We start from the raw sequence: 17629 nt of genomic DNA on the forward strand, positions 1-17629 counted from the left end.
GAGTAATAGCCTAAACTTTAGTACTGCTGAAAAAGCCAGATTTTTTCTAAGCTTTTTATTTTCACTCATCAGGAAGATTTTTTTCAACAAATACCAATGTGAAGGGAAAAACAACATTTCTACTATATAAAAGAACCATGCTGGTTTGGTTGGAAAGTGAACTCTGGAGAGGTTGTCATGGAGAATCCACAAGTTGGATGATGACCAACTTCCAAGCTTTGTTTAAATGTTAAATTAGGCATTTTGACTGTGACTGTTCAAGGCATTGTCCTGAGAAATGAACTAGAGAATGGCTGTCAGAAATAGTAAGAACTGCCAATGTTGGAGTCAGAGATAAGTGTGGAGCTGGAGGAACACAGCAGGCCAGGCAGCATCAGAGGAGGAGGAAAGCTGACATTTTGGGTCAGGACCCTTCAGAAATTGGCTGTCACCTCTTTTGTTGAGTTGAAATAGTACAGTGTATGTGCATGTTCTTTCTGTCAGCAGTGATCAGGGTCTTGTGTATTAATATATGCAGCTAACCTCATTGCTTGTCAGCATACTTCTTTGTACACTTAGGATTATTTAGCAAATGTTGTCTAAAAACAATCACATTTAATTTTGAGGACACTGTTTTGAGTTTTGCAAGTGTGGCTGGTTGTGACCAACTGAAGGGATATGCTGGTCAGGATGGATGGCCAACATATCTGGCATCACTCCAGCACTGAAATTTATGTACTGCATTACTCAATTAGATGGTGTGCAGAATATCTTTTTAGTTAGATGCCAGCATCCTGTTAATGGCAAACACTGTTTGTGCTGCTACTGCTTGTAACAGTACGAAACCATTAGCTTCACTGGTTGCTCAAACTTAAGATACCTTGCCCAATCTGAGGTATAGTAGGCACTTTTCAGGGCCGTAAGTGATGACATTGGCCCGTTCATGAGTTTAGTTCAGGAGTCCCTGACAAAGTGCCATCAATTTCAAGAACGAAAAGAGAGATTAGGACAATTTATGGAGCGTTAATGCATGAAATCCTTTTCCATGGAGAGATTGAAACAGCAGCTATTACATCATTGAAAGGGAACTACACAAAGTATTTGAAGCAGATGAAGTTACTGAACTGTATAGAGAAAGCACATCAGTGGATGAGCTTTTCAAAATGCCTCACATATGCATCACAGTCGCTGAATGAGTCCCTGTTTTTCCTAAATCTTAATGATAGTATGGAGTTCACACATAGTGCAAGAAGAGAAAGTTAGTCACATGGAGTCCACGGTGGGCTAGATTATTCTTTTGAAGGAGCAGACTGATAACCAGTGAATTATCTCATTCTGTACCTTTTTCCTTTCCAGTGTAATTACGCAGTGTCAGCAACACTGGTAGTCGTTATCTTCATCTGCTTTCAACAAAAGTCGTATGTATCTGCCCCCAATTTACCAGCACTGATCCTCCTGCTGTTCCTTTATGGGTAAGTGGACAAGGCCTTTCATCCCCAAACTGTAATTACAGTTGAATTTGTGAAAGTTCTCCTGGTGCCCTTCCTGTTTGGTTTCATGTTTGTTGATTCTGTTTCTTCAGCTGGTCCATCACTCCCCTCATGTATCCAGCATCCTTTTTGTTCAGTATCCCCAGTTCTGCCTATGTGGTGCTAACCTGTGTAAATCTGTTCATCGGTATCAATGGCAGCGTGGCCACGTTTGTCCTCGAGCTCTTCCGTGACAAGGTAATACACTGTTTTCATGCTTATTACATAAATACTGTCTGGTAACACTCAGGGAAATCTGAAGTAATTAACAGATAATGGGGTTGTACTTAACCCATTACTGGGATGTAGGGTTTATTTTATGAAGAAAGGTTGGGGCCACATCTATTGGAGTTAAGAAGAATAAGGAGTGATCTTATTGAAACATGAAAGATCTTGAGGGGACTAAATGGGATGAATACCTGGAGGCTGTTTCATCTTCTGGGAGCCACTAATACTAGGGGACATTTTTAATAAAAGTAGTCTCCCTGTTAAGACCAAGTTAAGGATTTTTTTTTTCCCTCTAAAGAATTGTTAGTGTGTGGAACTCTTCCCAGAATGTGATGGAAGTTGGGTCTTTAAATGTGTTCAAATCTGAGGTGGATTTTTGAGAAGAGAGCTAAGGGTTATGGGGTGCAGGCAAGAAAATGGAGTTGAGACCACAAACAAATCACCCATGATCTTGTTCAGTAGTGGAGCAGGCTCAAAGTGATAACTCCTGCTCCTAAGTCCTACGTTGCTGTATGCCATTGCTATCATTGAGCATTTTCAATGTAATGGTACAGATATACTGTTGGAAAATTGCTCCTAAATCTTTTTTTTTAATTTTCTACCACACCTCTGCATGATATATAATACATCATCTCAAACTGGACCATCATCATGACAGACTGGTACGCATCAATACTTCACCCTGGTGTTAACTTCTGTCCATGCCAGTATGACTGGGTGTTGATGCCCTGTTACTGGGTATTGATGTCTTGGTATTCCTTGTGTCACTGGGTGTTGATATTTCAAACACCTCTCAGAATCCTTGCAGAAGGAGGCCATTCAGCCTGTGGTGTCTGTGCCACGTCCAGTGTCATTTCTCCCATCTTCTCCCTGTAATCTTGCAGATTTTTTGTTTTATTTTTCAGATAATCCAGTTCCCTCATGAATGTTTTAACTGAACCCCAACCCTCCCCCCACCACAGTCTCAGACAGTGCATGCTAGATCCTAAACTGTAACCTCATGTAAAGGTTTCTGCTCATGTGTTCATTTACCTTAAATCTGTGTCTTTCCTGAATCATTCTTGATCTATCCACCAGTGTGAAGTTCTTCTCTATCAATTCTGTCCAAATGATCCTCATGATCTTGAGTACCTCTTCTCAAATTTCCTCTTAATGTTTACCTTCTTGAAAGAAAACAGTCCCATCTTCTCCAATATATCCAGATAATAAGCTCCTCATCCCTGAAACCAATCCTGTGAATCTTTACTGTACCATCTCTTTCACCTTCACATACTTTGGATACTAAACCTTAAGAAGTCGGTGTAATTGATTTAAAATTGCTTCTAGTTTATGCCAAACTAATTTTTTTATACGTGCTGAACAAATCCTCCTTGCTCTTGTTCTCTTGTACTAATGTCCATATTAGTAAATCCCAGTTACAGGGAAGCGATGGCTTAGTGGTATTTTTGCTGGACTGTTAATCCAGAGACCCAGATGAAGTTGTGGGGACTCAGATTTGAATCCCACCATGGCACATGGTGGAATTTGAATTCAATAAATATCCGGAGTTAAGAATCTAATGATGACCGTGAATCCATTGTCAATTGTCAGGAAAAACCCATCTGGTTCACTAATGTCCTTTAGGGAACGAGACTGCCATCCTTTTCTGGTCTGCCCTACAAAAGACTCCAGACCCACGACAATGTGGTTGACTCTTAACTGCCCTCTGGGCAATTAGGAATGGACAATAAATGCTGCCGAGACAGCAACATCCTGTGAATGAATTTAAAAAAATACTGTATAGTTTGTTAATTATACTGTCAAACTGTGCTGCTGTCTTTGATGTCTTGTGCACGTATCAAACCAGGTCCACTTGCTTTTGTGCTTCTTTTAGAATTGTACCTTTAATTTTATATTGTCTCTTCATGTTCCATTCATTGCATGAATCACTTCACAATTTTCTACATTAAATGTCATTTGTCCACCAACTTGTCAGATTCCTTTTTGAAATTTTACATTATGCTTTTCATAGTTCACAAAGTTTTGTAGTGTCTAAAAACTTTGAAATTGTGCCTTCTACAACAAGGTCTATATTAATAATATAAATCGGGAAAAGCAAAGGTCCCAATACTGACCCCTGGGGACATACAGTACAAACCTTACTCCCGTCTGAAAAAACATCCATAACCACTATTCCATTTTGTATGACCGAATTAACCTTGTATCCATGTTGCTACTGTCTCCTTTATTCATTGAGCAAAAACGTTGCTTACAAGTCTGTTGTGTGGTTCTATATCAAATGCTTTTTGGAAGTTCATGTATGTGCATTACTCTTATCAATCCTCTGTTATCTCTGCAAAAAAACTTCAAGTTAGTTAAACACAACTTGTCCTTGACAAATCCCTGCTGGCTTTTCGCAATTAACCCCCACTTGCCAAAGTGACTAATTTTCTTCAGAATATTTTGTGGAAGTTACCCCACTATCAAAGCTAAACTGACTGGCCTAAACCTGTAACAACAAAGTGCAGGGCTGGATGAACACAGCAGGCCAAGCAGCAGCATTGGAGCAAAAAGGCTGACGATTCTGGCCTAGACCCTTCATCAGAAATGGGGGAGGGGAAGGGGGTTCTGAAATAAATGGGGAAAGAGGAGGAGGCGGATAGAAGATGGATAGAGGAGAAGACCGGTGGAGAGGAAACAGACACGTCGAAGAGGCGGGGATGGAGCCAGTAAAGGTGAGTGCAGGTGGGGAGTTAGGGAGGGGATAGGTCAGTCCAGGGAGGACGGACAGGTCAAGGGGGCGGGATATGGTTAGTAGGTAGAAGATGGGGGTGGAGCGTGAGGTGGGAGGAGGGGAAAGGTGGGAGGAAGAACAGGTGAGGGAGGTGGGGACGAGCTGGGCTGGTTTTGGGATGCGGTAGGGGGAGGGGAGATTTTGAAGCTTGTGAAATCCACATTGATACCATTGGGCTGCAGGGTTCCCAAGCGGAATATGAGTTGCTGTTCCTGCAACCTTCGGGTGGCATCGTTGTGGCATTTTAGGAGGCCCAGGATGGACATGTCATCTGAGGACTGGGAGGGGGAGTTGAAATGGTTCGCGACTGGGAGTTGCAGTTGTTTATTGCGAACCGAGCGTAGGTGTTCCGCAAAGCGGTCCCTGAGCCTCCGCTTGGTTTCCCTGATGTAGAGGAGGCCACAATGGGTACAGCGGATGCAGTATACCACATTGGCAGATGTGCAGGTGAACATCTGCTTGATGTGGAACGTCGTCTTGTGGCCTGGGATGGGGGTGAGGGAGGAGGTATGGGGGCAGGTGTAGCACTTCCTGCGGTTGCAGGGAAAAGTGCCAGGTGTGGTGGGGCTGGAGCGGAGTGTGGAGCGGACAAGGGAGTCACGGAGAGAGTGGTCCCTCCGGAAAGCAGATAAGGGTGGGGAGGGAAAGATGTCTTTGGTGGTGGGGTCGGATTGCAGATGGCGGAAGTGTCGGAGGATTATGCGTTGGATCCGGAGGTTGGTGGGATGGTACGTGAGGACGAGGGGGATTCTTTTTTGGTAGTTATTGCGGGGACGGGGTGTGAGGGATGAGTTGCGGAAAATGTGGGAGACACGGTTGAGGGCGTTCTCGACTACTGAGGAGGGGAAGTTGCGGTCCTTGAAAAACGAGGACATCTGAGATGTACGGGAGTGGAATGCCTCATCCTGGGAGCAGATGCGGCGGAGGCGAAGGAATTGGGAATAGGGGATGGCATTTTTGCAGGAAGGTGGGTGGGAGGAGGTGTATTCTAGGTAGCTGTGGGAGTCGGTGGACTTGAAATGGATATCGGTTTCTAGGTGGTTGCCCGAGATGGAAACAGAGAGGTCCAGGAAGGAGAGAGAGGTATTAGAGATGGTCCAGGTGAACTTAAGGTTGGGGTGGAAGGTGTTGGTGAAGTGGATGAACTGTTCGAGCTCCTCGTGGGAGCACGAGGTGGTGCCGATACAGTCATCAATGTAACTGAGGAAGAGGTGGGGTCCCCCTTGTCCTCACGTACCTTCCCACCAACCTCCGGATCCAACGCATAATCCTCCGACACTTCCGCCATCTGCAATCCGACCCCACCACCAAAGACATCTTTCCCTCCCCACCCTTATCTGCTTTCCGGAGGGACCACTCTCTCCGTGACTCCCTTGTCCGCTCCACACTCCCCTCCAGCCCCACCACACCTGGCACTTTTCCCTGCAACCGCAGGAAGTGCTACACCTGCCCCCATACCTCCTCCCTCACCCCCATCCCAGGCCACAAGACGACGTTCCACATCAAGCAGATGTTCACCTGCACATCTGCCAATGTGGTATACTGCATCCGCTGTACCCATTGTGGCCTCCTCTACATCAGGGAAACCAAGCGGAGGCTCAGGGACCGCTTTGCGGAACACCTACGCTCGGTTCGCAATAAACAACTGCAACTCCCAGTCGCGAACCATTTCAACTCCCCCTCCCAGTCCTCAGATGACATGTCCATCCTGGGCCTCCTACAGTGCCACAACGATGCCACCCGAAGGTTGCAGGAACAGCAACTCGTATTCCGCTTGGAATGGTATCATGCAGCCCAATGGTATCAATGTGGATTTCACAAGCTTCAAAATCTCCCCTCCCCCCACCGCATCTCAACCAGTCCAGCTCGTCCCCACCTCCCTAACCTGTTCTTCCTCCCACCTATCCCCTCCTCCCACCTCAAGCCACACCCCCATCTCCTACCTACTAACCACATCCCGCCCCCTTGACCTGTCCGTCCTCCCTGGACTGACCTATCCCCTCTCTAACTCCCCACCTGCACTCACCTTTACTGGCTCCATCCCCGCCTCTTCGACGTGTCTGTTTCCTCTCCACCTGTCTTCTCCTCTATCCATCTTCTATCCGCTTCCCCCTCTCTCCCTATTTATTTCAGAACCCCCTTCCCCTCCCCCATTTCTGATGAAGGGTCTCGGCCCGAAACGTCAGCCGTTTTACTCCTATGATGCTGCTTGGCCTGCTGTGTTCATCCAGCTCTGCACCTTGTTGTCTCGGATTCTCCAGCATCTGCAGTTCCTACTATCTCTGGCCTAAACCTGTAGTTGCAGGGCTTATCTTTGCACTGTTCTTTTCAACAAGGGCATAAGGCTGGCCATTCCCCAGTCCTCTTGTACCACCGATTCTAAGGAAGATGGCACAATAATGGGGCCAGTGCATCTGAAATTTCCACTTGCACTTTCCTCAGCTAATCTTATCCAATCCTGGTGCTATCTTGACGTTAAAGTATACACAGCCTGTACAACATCACATCTTTATTCTGTTAGATGCAGTGCTGATAAATGAGGTCCTGCAGAGTTGGAGTGAGGGCTGCCTTTGGTATTGTAAGATTCTGGTGAGGACTTGAGCGGGTGCAACAAGAATTTGAATTTAATCTTTGTGAATATGAGATGTAACAAATATATGAAAGCGAAACCGGAAACATTGAAATTGAAAGTCTGCTATGTTTCTCTGTTAGATGGTGATGGATCCAATTTACAATTTGTGTTTTATTTCATTAGAAAAGTGAATTTGGAAAGAGGCAATAACACAGGAATGATTGAATCAGAGATTGGCTCAACTGAAAGCTCTTTCAGTGTTGCTGAACAAAGACACCTAGGGGTGCAGGTGTATAGCTCCTTGAAATGGAGTTGTGGGTAGATGGTGGTGAAGAAGGTGTTTGACACACTTGCTTTCATTGGTCAGAACATTGAGTATAGGAGTTTGGATGTTGCGACTGCACAGGACATTGAGGCCACGTTTAGAATGCTGCATACAATTCTGGTCACCCTGCTATAGGAAGGATGTGTTAAACTTGAGACGATGCAGAAAAGATTTACAAAATGTTGCTTGGACTGGAGGGTTTGAATTATAGGGAGAGGCTGAATAGGCTGGGGCTTTTTTTCCCTGGAGCATCAGAGGTTGAGGGCTGACCTTATAGAGGTTTACAAAATCATGAAGGTCATGGAAAGAGTAAATAGCCAAAGTATTTTTCCTAGGGTGAGGGTGTCTAAAACTAGAAGGCATACGTTTAAGGTGAGAGGGGAAAAATCTAAAAGGGACGTAAAGGGCAACTTTTTCATGCAGAGGGTGGTGCGTGCATGGAACGAGCTGCCAGGGGAAGTGGTGGAAGTAGGTACAATTACAACGTTTTAAAAAAATCTGGATGGGTACATGAATAGGAAGGGTTTAAAGGGATATGGATCAAATGCTGGCAAATGGGACTTGGTCAGATCGGGATACCTGGTTGGCGTGGATGAGTTGGACCGAAGGATCTGTTTCTGTGCTGTAGGATTCTATGACTCTGAGTAAGGAGATTGCAGATTCAAACTCATTGCAGTGCTTAAGCGCATACTGACACCAGTGCCGTACTGAGGGAGCCCTGCATTGTTGGATGTGCTGTCCTTCAGACGAACATTAAACCGAGGCGCTATACGCCTGTTCAAATGATTCATTTGGATATTAATCCCAAAGTTAAGTGAGTGGAGCGGGAAATTTTCATCACCCTTTCTCTCTGGCAACCAATAGACCAAAGTTGCAATTGCAGCAATTCTCTATAATTTGCTGTGGTTAATACTGGAGAAATTCAAATGCAGTGCTGAAACATACAAGCCAGAATCTCTCAAACAAGATTAATCTTAGTTGGGGCAGTGATAAGAATCCTGTAGTTGGCCACAGGGCAGCTTGTTTAGGCAGAGAAAAATCATCCAGGCTCCCTCCTTCTGACCAAATTTCTGGTTACCCACACTGGAGAGTATGTATTTGATGTCAGGTAAGGTCAGGATCATGCATGCAAAATTCCACTTTCAATCTGGACTAGTACTTGGATAATGGACACTTTAGTGAGAAGTTTAAGGTCCATGGAGTAAGAATTAGTGGCCAGGAAAGTAAAGAAGATAGTGGAAATTAAATGGTTTAATTCCTGATTCTGTTTTTCCTCTGTGTAGAAATTGGATGAGGTCAATCAAATCCTGAAAAAAGTTTTCCTTATTTTCCCACATTTCTGCCTGGGCCGAGGCATGATCGACATGGTGAAGAATCAAGCTATGGCAGATGCATACGAGAGGATTGGTCAGTAACTGTTTGTAATGATTTTTCTAAATCTAGCCGGTACCAGATTATATCCCTTGTATTTTATGCTGAATAACATCGGGTCTGGATATTTTTGAAGACTAGTTCGAGATTCTCAATAACTGAGGAATCTAAATTAATTAAAATCATTAATTTAAAGCAATCACTTAATTAAGGACAGATAGGCCATGTTAATTTAAATTTTCTACATATAAACTTAATATTCAAGACTTCCAGCTTTTAAAATATTTCTTTAGGCAATTTAACTGAGTAATGAAGAATAAAAAAATTGGTTGGTCAAAAAGTGCACATTTCAAGGCTACAGATCACATGATTTCATTAATGAATCCCTTATTACAACAATAAGTTACTGAATAGTACAGCATAGAACGAGGCCAGTCATTAAGCTACTGTATTTGAAAGATCATTTCAGTTTTTCCAATTACCCAGGTTTTTCTCCTTATTCCTAAGTTAACCTCCAAGTATTTGTCCTGTTTGTTTTTGAAGGTTGTTATTGAATCTGTCTCCATTGTAATACATTCCAAATCCCAACCTCCCAATGCATAAGGTTTATTTTCTAATGTCACCTTTTTGGTTCTTTTGTTAATCACCTTTAAATTTGTACTGTCTAGTTGTTCAACTTCAGCCTTAGAAACAGTTGCTTCTTTATTCTATCTAAATCATAATTATAAACTAGCCGATTAAATCTCAACTTTGCCTCCTTCATTTTAAGGAGACCAATTTGTAGTTTTTCTAGTTGATTAATGTAGCTATGACCCTCATTGCATTCTTTTAAATCTCTTCCACTCCCTCTCTAAAACTTCTACTGTCCTTTTTGACAGTGTGGTGCCCAGTGATTTAGCCTAGCTTCCTGCCATTATGCCTCTCTTTACAAAGCACAAGATCCAATATGATTTATTAAGAACTTTGTTAACCTGTCTTGCACAATATATCTTCACAAACATTTCCAGATCTTGTTTCTTGCACCACATTTAAATTTGTACCCTGATTTTGTAATAAAGTAGTCTTTAATCAAAATACAAAATTAGTATATTTGCTGCACTGAAACTTGTTGCTTTTTTCGTGGCCAGATTATTTTCCCCTTCCCCTCAACTCCCGCCCCCATCCTGTGAAAGTGCTGACTCAAGCTGCTTTACAGATATTCTGAGCAGCAGTCACCTTCTGCGACTTTACCCAATGCCTTTTTCTCATGTGTAAACATTTAACTTTGAGTCTCTGCAGTGGTCTGTGAATAGAAGATCTCTCAGCCAAGCCCAATCTGGCTTTGGCTGATATCAGATGTGCATCAAACCTTAGGGAGGTGCGAGGAGTGTGGACTGTGGTTGAATACTGAAAAATAAAGAAGATTAGGAACATTATCAGTTGCCATGGGGGCACTGAGGCCAAACGAGTGGGGTGGGGTGGGGTGGGTGCTGATGGTGCTAGTAGTTGGGGGGGGAGGGCTGGTTGCAGTGGTGTAGAGTGACAATGTCACTAGACTAGTAATTTGGAGACCCAAGCTAATGCTGTGGAGTCATGGTTCCCAAGTCCCTTTAGGGCAAATGGTGAAATTTGAACTTGATAAAGATTCAGTGCTAGTCTAGTAGAGACCATGTAACCATTGCCAGTTATAAACATCCATCTGTTTCACTAATGGCCTGTAGGGAGGGAGATCTTCCATCCTGGTCTGACCTCCATGTAACTCCAGACCCAGAGCAATGGTGTTTAAAATCTAGGTCAGTGACTCTGTGAAAGGCAGCAGGAAAAAGCTCTAATATCAACATTCCAGATTTGGTAAATATGACAATGTTTCTATTGTTTCAAAATGGAGTAAGAATTTTCCACCCATTCGTTTTGTAATTCAGGGGAGAAGATATTCACATCTCCACTCTCCTGGGACCTGGTGGGAAAGAACCTGTTTGCCATGGCTGTCCAGGGAGTCATCTTCTTTCTATTCACAATCCTACTGCAGTACAAATTCTTCTTCAAAATGAGGTGAGGTGCCCAAACGCGGTTTCTACTTTTACTGCAGCACCTTTTTATGTTAAGGAAGTCATTTATGTTCAGTAAGTGACTGCATGTCATTTTATAATGCAAATAGTAGATCTGACCCTCTGCTGCAGTTTGTTAATAGACCGTTACTATGGATTAGACCTTCTGACTTTAGGATGTGGATTTTCACCCAGCCTTAAATGATGGGGAGAATGTCTCCTATGCCAGCTGATTGTGAGGATTCTAGCTTCTAGAATGTGATGTTTCAGTCCAGTTTCTAGTGGGCGTGAATATATTACTAGAAAATGGTTCCTAATTCAGGAGAATTATTTACAATTATGCATTAATTGTAGTTTGCTTGTGGGGTTACTGATTACAAGTTTACTGTACAAATTGCAAAAAATTTAGTTTTGCACATTACAGCATTGCTGACTGCCGACCCTGCCCCCTCCTCCCCGCCCCCCCCCCCCCCCCCCCCCCCCCCCCCCCCCCCCCCCCCCCCCCCCGCCCCCACCCGCCCCCACCAGAGTTCCTGAACCTCACTGTTTATTTGAGGGTTGATAATAGGGATTCTTTTTCTCCTGTGTCCTCACCTGCACTTCTGTAGTATGGATGTTTTGTGAAGGCCACATCCACTGACATCACTTGATCTCTGTTGTCTTACACAGGAAGAATGGTGAATTATATGGGCCTTCACAATGCACTAATAGACTGCAATCAAGGCACACTATGAAATGTCAATTTATGGACTCTCACTCTGTTCCCTGTTCAGAGTTGGGGGTGTCACTCACTCACTTGTAGCTCCCTCGGCATGATAATAAATACACTGTATAGGACCCAGATCATCAGTGTGCTCACGTTATGTGGTCACATCTCTCCACAATGTATGTGCGTGAACTCGTATATTGTATAAGTGGGAGGATTTTTGGAGCCAACAAGGGAAGGAAGCATGATGTGTGTGATGACCTAATTAGGCAGCATGGAAAATTACAATCTCCCACTAGTGTGCTGAGATGCAAAGATAAAGTTAGTGATGTGCAAGTTCAGCCAGCCATGTCCAACTGAGTGGTCAGTATGATGTTAGACACGCGTGAGTGTCAAATAAAGAGTGAACACAGCAACACAGCCTTGTTTGCACAGGGGCAGCTTAACATCACTTTCCCAAACCCAGGGGTAAATGTATTACCTGTGTAATGCAACACTGTCAAGGATCCAATGTATAGGCTACAAAATATTTTGGTTTTACTTCATGTTTGATTTACGGTCAACATCTGACTCATTATTTTTTCCTCTATAGATCTCTGTCTTTAAAACTTCCACCATTGGAAACAGAAGATGAGGATGTAGCTAGAGAGAGGCAAAGGGTTACATATGGTGGAAGTGATGGTGACATTCTAGTCATCAAGGATCTCACCAAGGTAAGAGAGATTCCAGTTTTTGCTGTGCACTCTATCTGTTAAGACTGTCCAATTGTAACAGCTTGATCGTCTTAACACAAAACATGAGGTTCATTATTGAGAAATGCAACACAGCTTTCTCAGTTGGCAACTACATTTCCCTGTGTGGTACTGAATCAAACAGAGCAGTGAGTCCTGAGTTTGATTTCTGTTATGTTGTATCAACTGATCTCAGTTAAGCTTGTGTGTGCTGTTAACATTTCTGAAAGCACCTTGGCACTGCTGCCAGTTGTTGTGTAAATGGCAGAAGAATGGTGGTAACACACACACTCATCAAATGATCAGTTATGCTGTTTATGTGATATCCCTGATATCTAATATTCTGCAAGTTGGTTGTCTGATAGTTAAATAGCGATTATTGAGTTGTGGAGAATTGAAAGTAGGGAGGAATGTGGTCGTGGAGGAGGCAAGTGACATTTCAGTTGGATTAAAGATGACAAATCAAATAATAGTGTTTGAAGCAGGCTGATCTGCAACACTGGACAGCACCTCTAACAATTGACCAGGCCTGGCTCACTAATGGAATTGGGAAAGGTAGACCATTGGGTTTTGGAAAACCTTCCATTCAGCTGGAGATAACCTACAACCATTTGCTCTGTTGATGAGATGGCTCCAGCTAGCTTACTCAGTACCATGTGCCTTGCAAACCTGGGCATATTCTCTTCAGATATGATTTGAATGGATAAGTCATGGTTTGGAAATGTGCATTTGGTTTATTTGGCTAGTGATGGATTTTTCTATGCCAAATACAAAAAAAAGCAAAACAGTAAACCACAACCATCAATTAACAATAAGTCATTTTATTTGGTCTCTTAGGTTTACAGAAGGAAAAAGAAACCAGCTGTGGACCGACTATGTGTGGGAATTCCTCCTGGAGAGGTGAGAGCTGGTCTGTGTGCACATGAGTGTGCGAATAGATAGTATTGTTATATTTGGCATAGTTTGAATGTCATGTTTTCCTATCCAATGACATTTGTTGAAAAGTGCATTTGTTGTAGCTACCGAGTGAACAGAGAACTAGTTTCAGCTCGCTTGGAAAAGCACCCATTTAAGTGTAGGAGTAAATGTGCCTTTTTCCAAGTGGCAGGCAGTGACTAGTGGGGTACCACAGGACCCTGTGCTTGGACCCCATCTATTCACAATATGCATAGTGATTTAGACAAGGGAACTAAATGGAACATCTCCGTGTTTGTAGATGACACAAAGCTAAGTATGAAGATGAGCAGTGAGGAGATTGACTTTATTGTGATTTGGACAAGTTCAGTGATTGGGCAAATGCATGGTCAATGAAGTACAGTGTGGATAAATATGAGGTTATCCATTTTGTTAGTGAAAACAGGAAGGTAGAGTATAAACAGAATGGCAATAGATTGGGCAAGAGGAAAGTGCAATGAAATGTGGGTGTCTTTGTAAACCGGTAACTGAAAATAAGCAGGCGGTACAGAAGGCAAATAGTATGCTGCTTTTCATAGTGAGAGAATTTGATTACAGGAGCAGGAATGCCTTGCTGCACTTATACAGGGTCTTGGTGAGACCATACCTGGAGCATTGTGTGCAGTTTTGATTTCCTAACCTGAGGAAGAATGTTCTGGCTATGGAGGGAGTGCAACAAAGGTTTGTTAGACTGACTCTTGGGATGGCAGGGCTAATGTATGAAGAGATACAGGATCAGTTAAAACTATATTCACTGAAATTTAGAAGAATAAGGGGCGTTTCATAGAAACTTATAAAATTCTAACAGTATTAGACAGCATAAATGCAGGAAAGATCTTCCCGATGGCTGGAGATTTCAGAACTGGGGTCACGGTTTAAGGAAATGGATAAGCCATTTAGAACCGAGATGAAGAGAAATTTCTTCACCCAGACAGTGGTGAGCCTATAGAATTCCTGCCACTGAAAGTGATTGAGACCAAGATGTTTAATATTTTCAAGGAGGATTTACATATAGTTCTTAGGGCTAAACAGATCAAAGAGGGTGAGAAAACAGGAACAGGGTACTGAGTTGGATGATCAACCGTGATGATATTGAATGGTGGAGAAGGCTTGAAGGACCAAATGGCCTACTCCCACTCTTATTTTCTGTTTCCTGCCTAGCTTAGCTGACTGGTCTTGTTTCAACATGTTGGTTGAAATATCAGAGATGGCCACATGCTTATGGGGCTTATATCTGGGAAAGTCAGTACCTTTACAGAAATGGAAAGATTAATGGAGGTTGCCAAAACTGCAGTTATCTACCCTGATCTTGTTAGCTTTACTTTAGATGATGGCAAGACAGATCTCTCCTGAAGTCTATAAATGGTTCCTTGCAGTGTTTTGGACTTCTGGGGATCAATGGAGCTGGGAAAACATCCACATTTAAGATGCTTACAGGTGACACAGACGTCAGCAGCGGTGAAGCCTTCCTTGATGGATATAGGTAATAATTCATTTATAAATTATATTTGGTGATTTCTGAGATTTAAACTAGTTAACAGACGGTGTCTAAACCTGTCAATAGCGTGGGGATCCAGTCCCAAACTCTGGGATTTATTACTGTCCTGTTTGAAACTCGTGGCCCTGGAGATGTGGATGGATGTGGTGTAACCCAATTGTCTCATTGGTGCAAGGATCTATTAATCTAAGCAGTTTGCCGTTAATATGCTTTTCATCAATGTATTTCAATCTGATATATCGTCCCTGAGGTCCTGTGCCACCCACAATTCATTCAGCTCTATTATATCCTTAAATCTCCTTTTACCACTGCCTCATGATTTCAGTCAATCTCCAACCCCGCTTTACTACATCCCACATTCTTCTTCGTCAGATAATTCCACCATGTTCAACAATCTCCATTTTTCTCCAGAAACAATGTTTTGAGGAAAGACTTTTCAATGAAATTTGCAAATATATTTCAAAGAAGAAATCTTGCCTGATTTTACGGTCTCTGAGAAGTTAAACTTTTGAGAAATTTCCCAGCTTCCTGGAGCCCTGCATGATTGTCTCTAGGTATGAATAATGACTTGGGATTGCTCCGATATACTTACTGAGGTAGTTATTCGGTAGGTATTGAATAGAATAAAACCGTGGTTTAACACCATGGTTTAACTGGCCCCAATCTTAATAACAGCCATCTTGTCCTCCCAACATCAACTTGACCCAACTTCACTGGTTTGACAGCCAGATTAGTTTGTTTTATTATATACACATGTGGGACATGGGTGTCGCTGGCCGGCCAGCAATTATTGCCTGTCTCTAGTTGAGCTTGAGATGGTTGTGGTGAGTTGCTGCCTTGAACTGCTGTAGTCCACATGCTGTTAATTGACCCACAATGCCCTTAGGAAAGGAATTACAGGATTTTGACCCAACGACAGTGAAGGAACTGTGTTTATATTTTCACATGACTTGGAGGGGAACTTAAAGGTGGTGTTCCCATATATCTGCCTTTCACTTTCTAGATGGAAGTGATCATGGGTTTGGAAGGTGCTGTGTAATCTTTAGTGAATTTCTGCAGTTCATCTTCTAGATAGTACACACTACTACTAATACTACTACTACTACTAGTACTACTGAGTGTCAGTGGTAGAGGGAGTAGATATTTGTGGATGTGGTGCCAATCAAGTAGGCTGCCTTTTTCTGGATGGCATCAAGCTTTTGAAGGTTGTTGGAGCTGCACTCATCCAGGCAAGTGGGGAATATTCAATCACACTCCTGACTTGAGCCTTGTAGATGGTAGACAGGCTTTGGGGAGAGGTCAAGAGGTGAGTTACTCCCTGCAGTGTTCCCAGCCTTTGAACTGCTCTTTTCGCCACTGTTTCTGTGGTGAGTCCAGTTGAGTTTCTAGTCAAAAGTAACCCCACGGTTTTGATAGTGAGGGATTCAGTGATGGTGACACCATTGAATGTTAAGGGATGGTGATTAGATTGTTTCTTATTGGAGATGGTCATTACCTGGCATTTGAGTGGCACAAATGTTACTTGCAATTTGTCAGCCCAAGCCTGGATATTGTCCAGATTTTGCTGTGTTTGAACATGGACTGCTTCAGTAGCTGAGGAGTCACAAATGGTGCTGAACATTATGCAATCGTCAGCAAACATCCTACTTCTGACCTTACGATGGAGGGAAGGTCATTGATGAAGCAGCTGAAGATGGTTGGGCCTAGGGCTCTATCCTGAGGAACTCCTACAGAGATGTACTGGAGCTGAGATGACTGATCTCCAACAACCACAATCATCATCCTTATATGTCAGGTCTGACTCCAACCACTGGAGAGTTTTCCCCCTAATACCCATTGATTCCAGTTTTGCTGTTTCTCCTTGATGCCACGTTCTGGCAAATGCAACCTTGATGTAAAGGGCTGTCACTCTCACCTCACCTCACCTCTAGAATTTAGCTCTTTGTCCAGGTTGGAACCAAGGCTGTAATGTGGTCAGGAACTGAGTAGTCTTGGCAGCTTGATAGCACTGTTGATGACGCTTTCCATCACTTGACTGATAATTGAGAGTAGACTGATGGGGCGGTAAATGACCCGGTTGGATTTGCCCTTATTTTTGGGTACAGAACATACCTGGGCAATTTTCCACATTGTCAGGTAGGTGCCAGTGTTGTACCTCTACTGGAAGATCTTGGCTAAGGGAGCGGCAAGTTCTGGAGCACAAATCTTCAGTACTATTGTCAGAATATTGTCAGGGACTAAAGCCTTTGCAGTATCCAGTGCCTCCAACTGTTTCTTAATGTCACATAGAGTGAAATGAATTGGCTGAAGACTGGCATCTGTGATGCTGGTGACCATTGGAGGAGTTCTGAAAGATCAATGTTCCTAAACTTTGTTATTTTTTATTATTTGTTAGAGTCGACAACAAATTGTTTTCAGGCCCAGTCCACTGACAGGAAAGCAATGAAAGCTACTAGGAATTATCCAAAAGACTTCATTGCTTTTTCCAATGAATACATGACCCACTGCCACTGTATTCACAGAGTGACCTGGGACATTCAAACTGTTACCAGAATACAGCAGTTGGTGCTATATAAAGGAGGCATGGTCTCTGAACAGATGCTGTCTGCCCTTTGCTGAAGATGTTTTGCACGTCCCTCCATTGGAAGATTAGCCAGAGGAACTCAATAGAAAATTTGTCTGGTCAGCATTAGAAAGGGGCTTCTATGCCGATTGGAAGACTGGTATCAGTAAAACCTGATTTCCTTTATAGTATGAGATAGTAGGAACTGCCAATGCTGGAGAATCTGAGATAACAAGATGTAGAGCTGAATGAACACAGCAGACCAAGCAGCATCAGAGGAGCAGGAAGGCTGACGTTTTGGGCCTAGACCCTTCTTCTTCAGACCCTTTTTCTGAACAAGGGTCTAGGCCCGAAACGTCAGCCTTCCTGCTCC

At 43.2% G+C, this 17629-nt stretch overlaps 1 protein-coding gene across 1 annotated transcript in view; it reads left to right on the forward strand.

The window, feature by feature from the left end:
* Positions 1 to 17629, forward strand: part of abca7 (ATP-binding cassette, sub-family A (ABC1), member 7) — a 181282-nt gene that overhangs the window by 151408 nt on the left and 12245 nt on the right. Inside the window, exons 36-42 of the mRNA XM_048613899.1 lie at positions 1336 to 1451; positions 1562 to 1706; positions 8690 to 8813; positions 10679 to 10808; positions 12103 to 12223; positions 13079 to 13141; positions 14572 to 14678. Coding sequence (XP_048469856.1) covers positions 1336 to 1451; positions 1562 to 1706; positions 8690 to 8813; positions 10679 to 10808; positions 12103 to 12223; positions 13079 to 13141; positions 14572 to 14678 — 806 coding nt within the window. The remainder of the gene's footprint in view (positions 1 to 1335; positions 1452 to 1561; positions 1707 to 8689; positions 8814 to 10678; positions 10809 to 12102; positions 12224 to 13078; positions 13142 to 14571; positions 14679 to 17629) is intronic.

This window comes from Rhincodon typus, chromosome 29 (genome assembly GCF_021869965.1).
Source record: "Rhincodon typus isolate 14 chromosome 29, sRhiTyp1.1, whole genome shotgun sequence".
NCBI lineage: Eukaryota > Metazoa > Chordata > Chondrichthyes > Orectolobiformes > Rhincodontidae > Rhincodon > Rhincodon typus.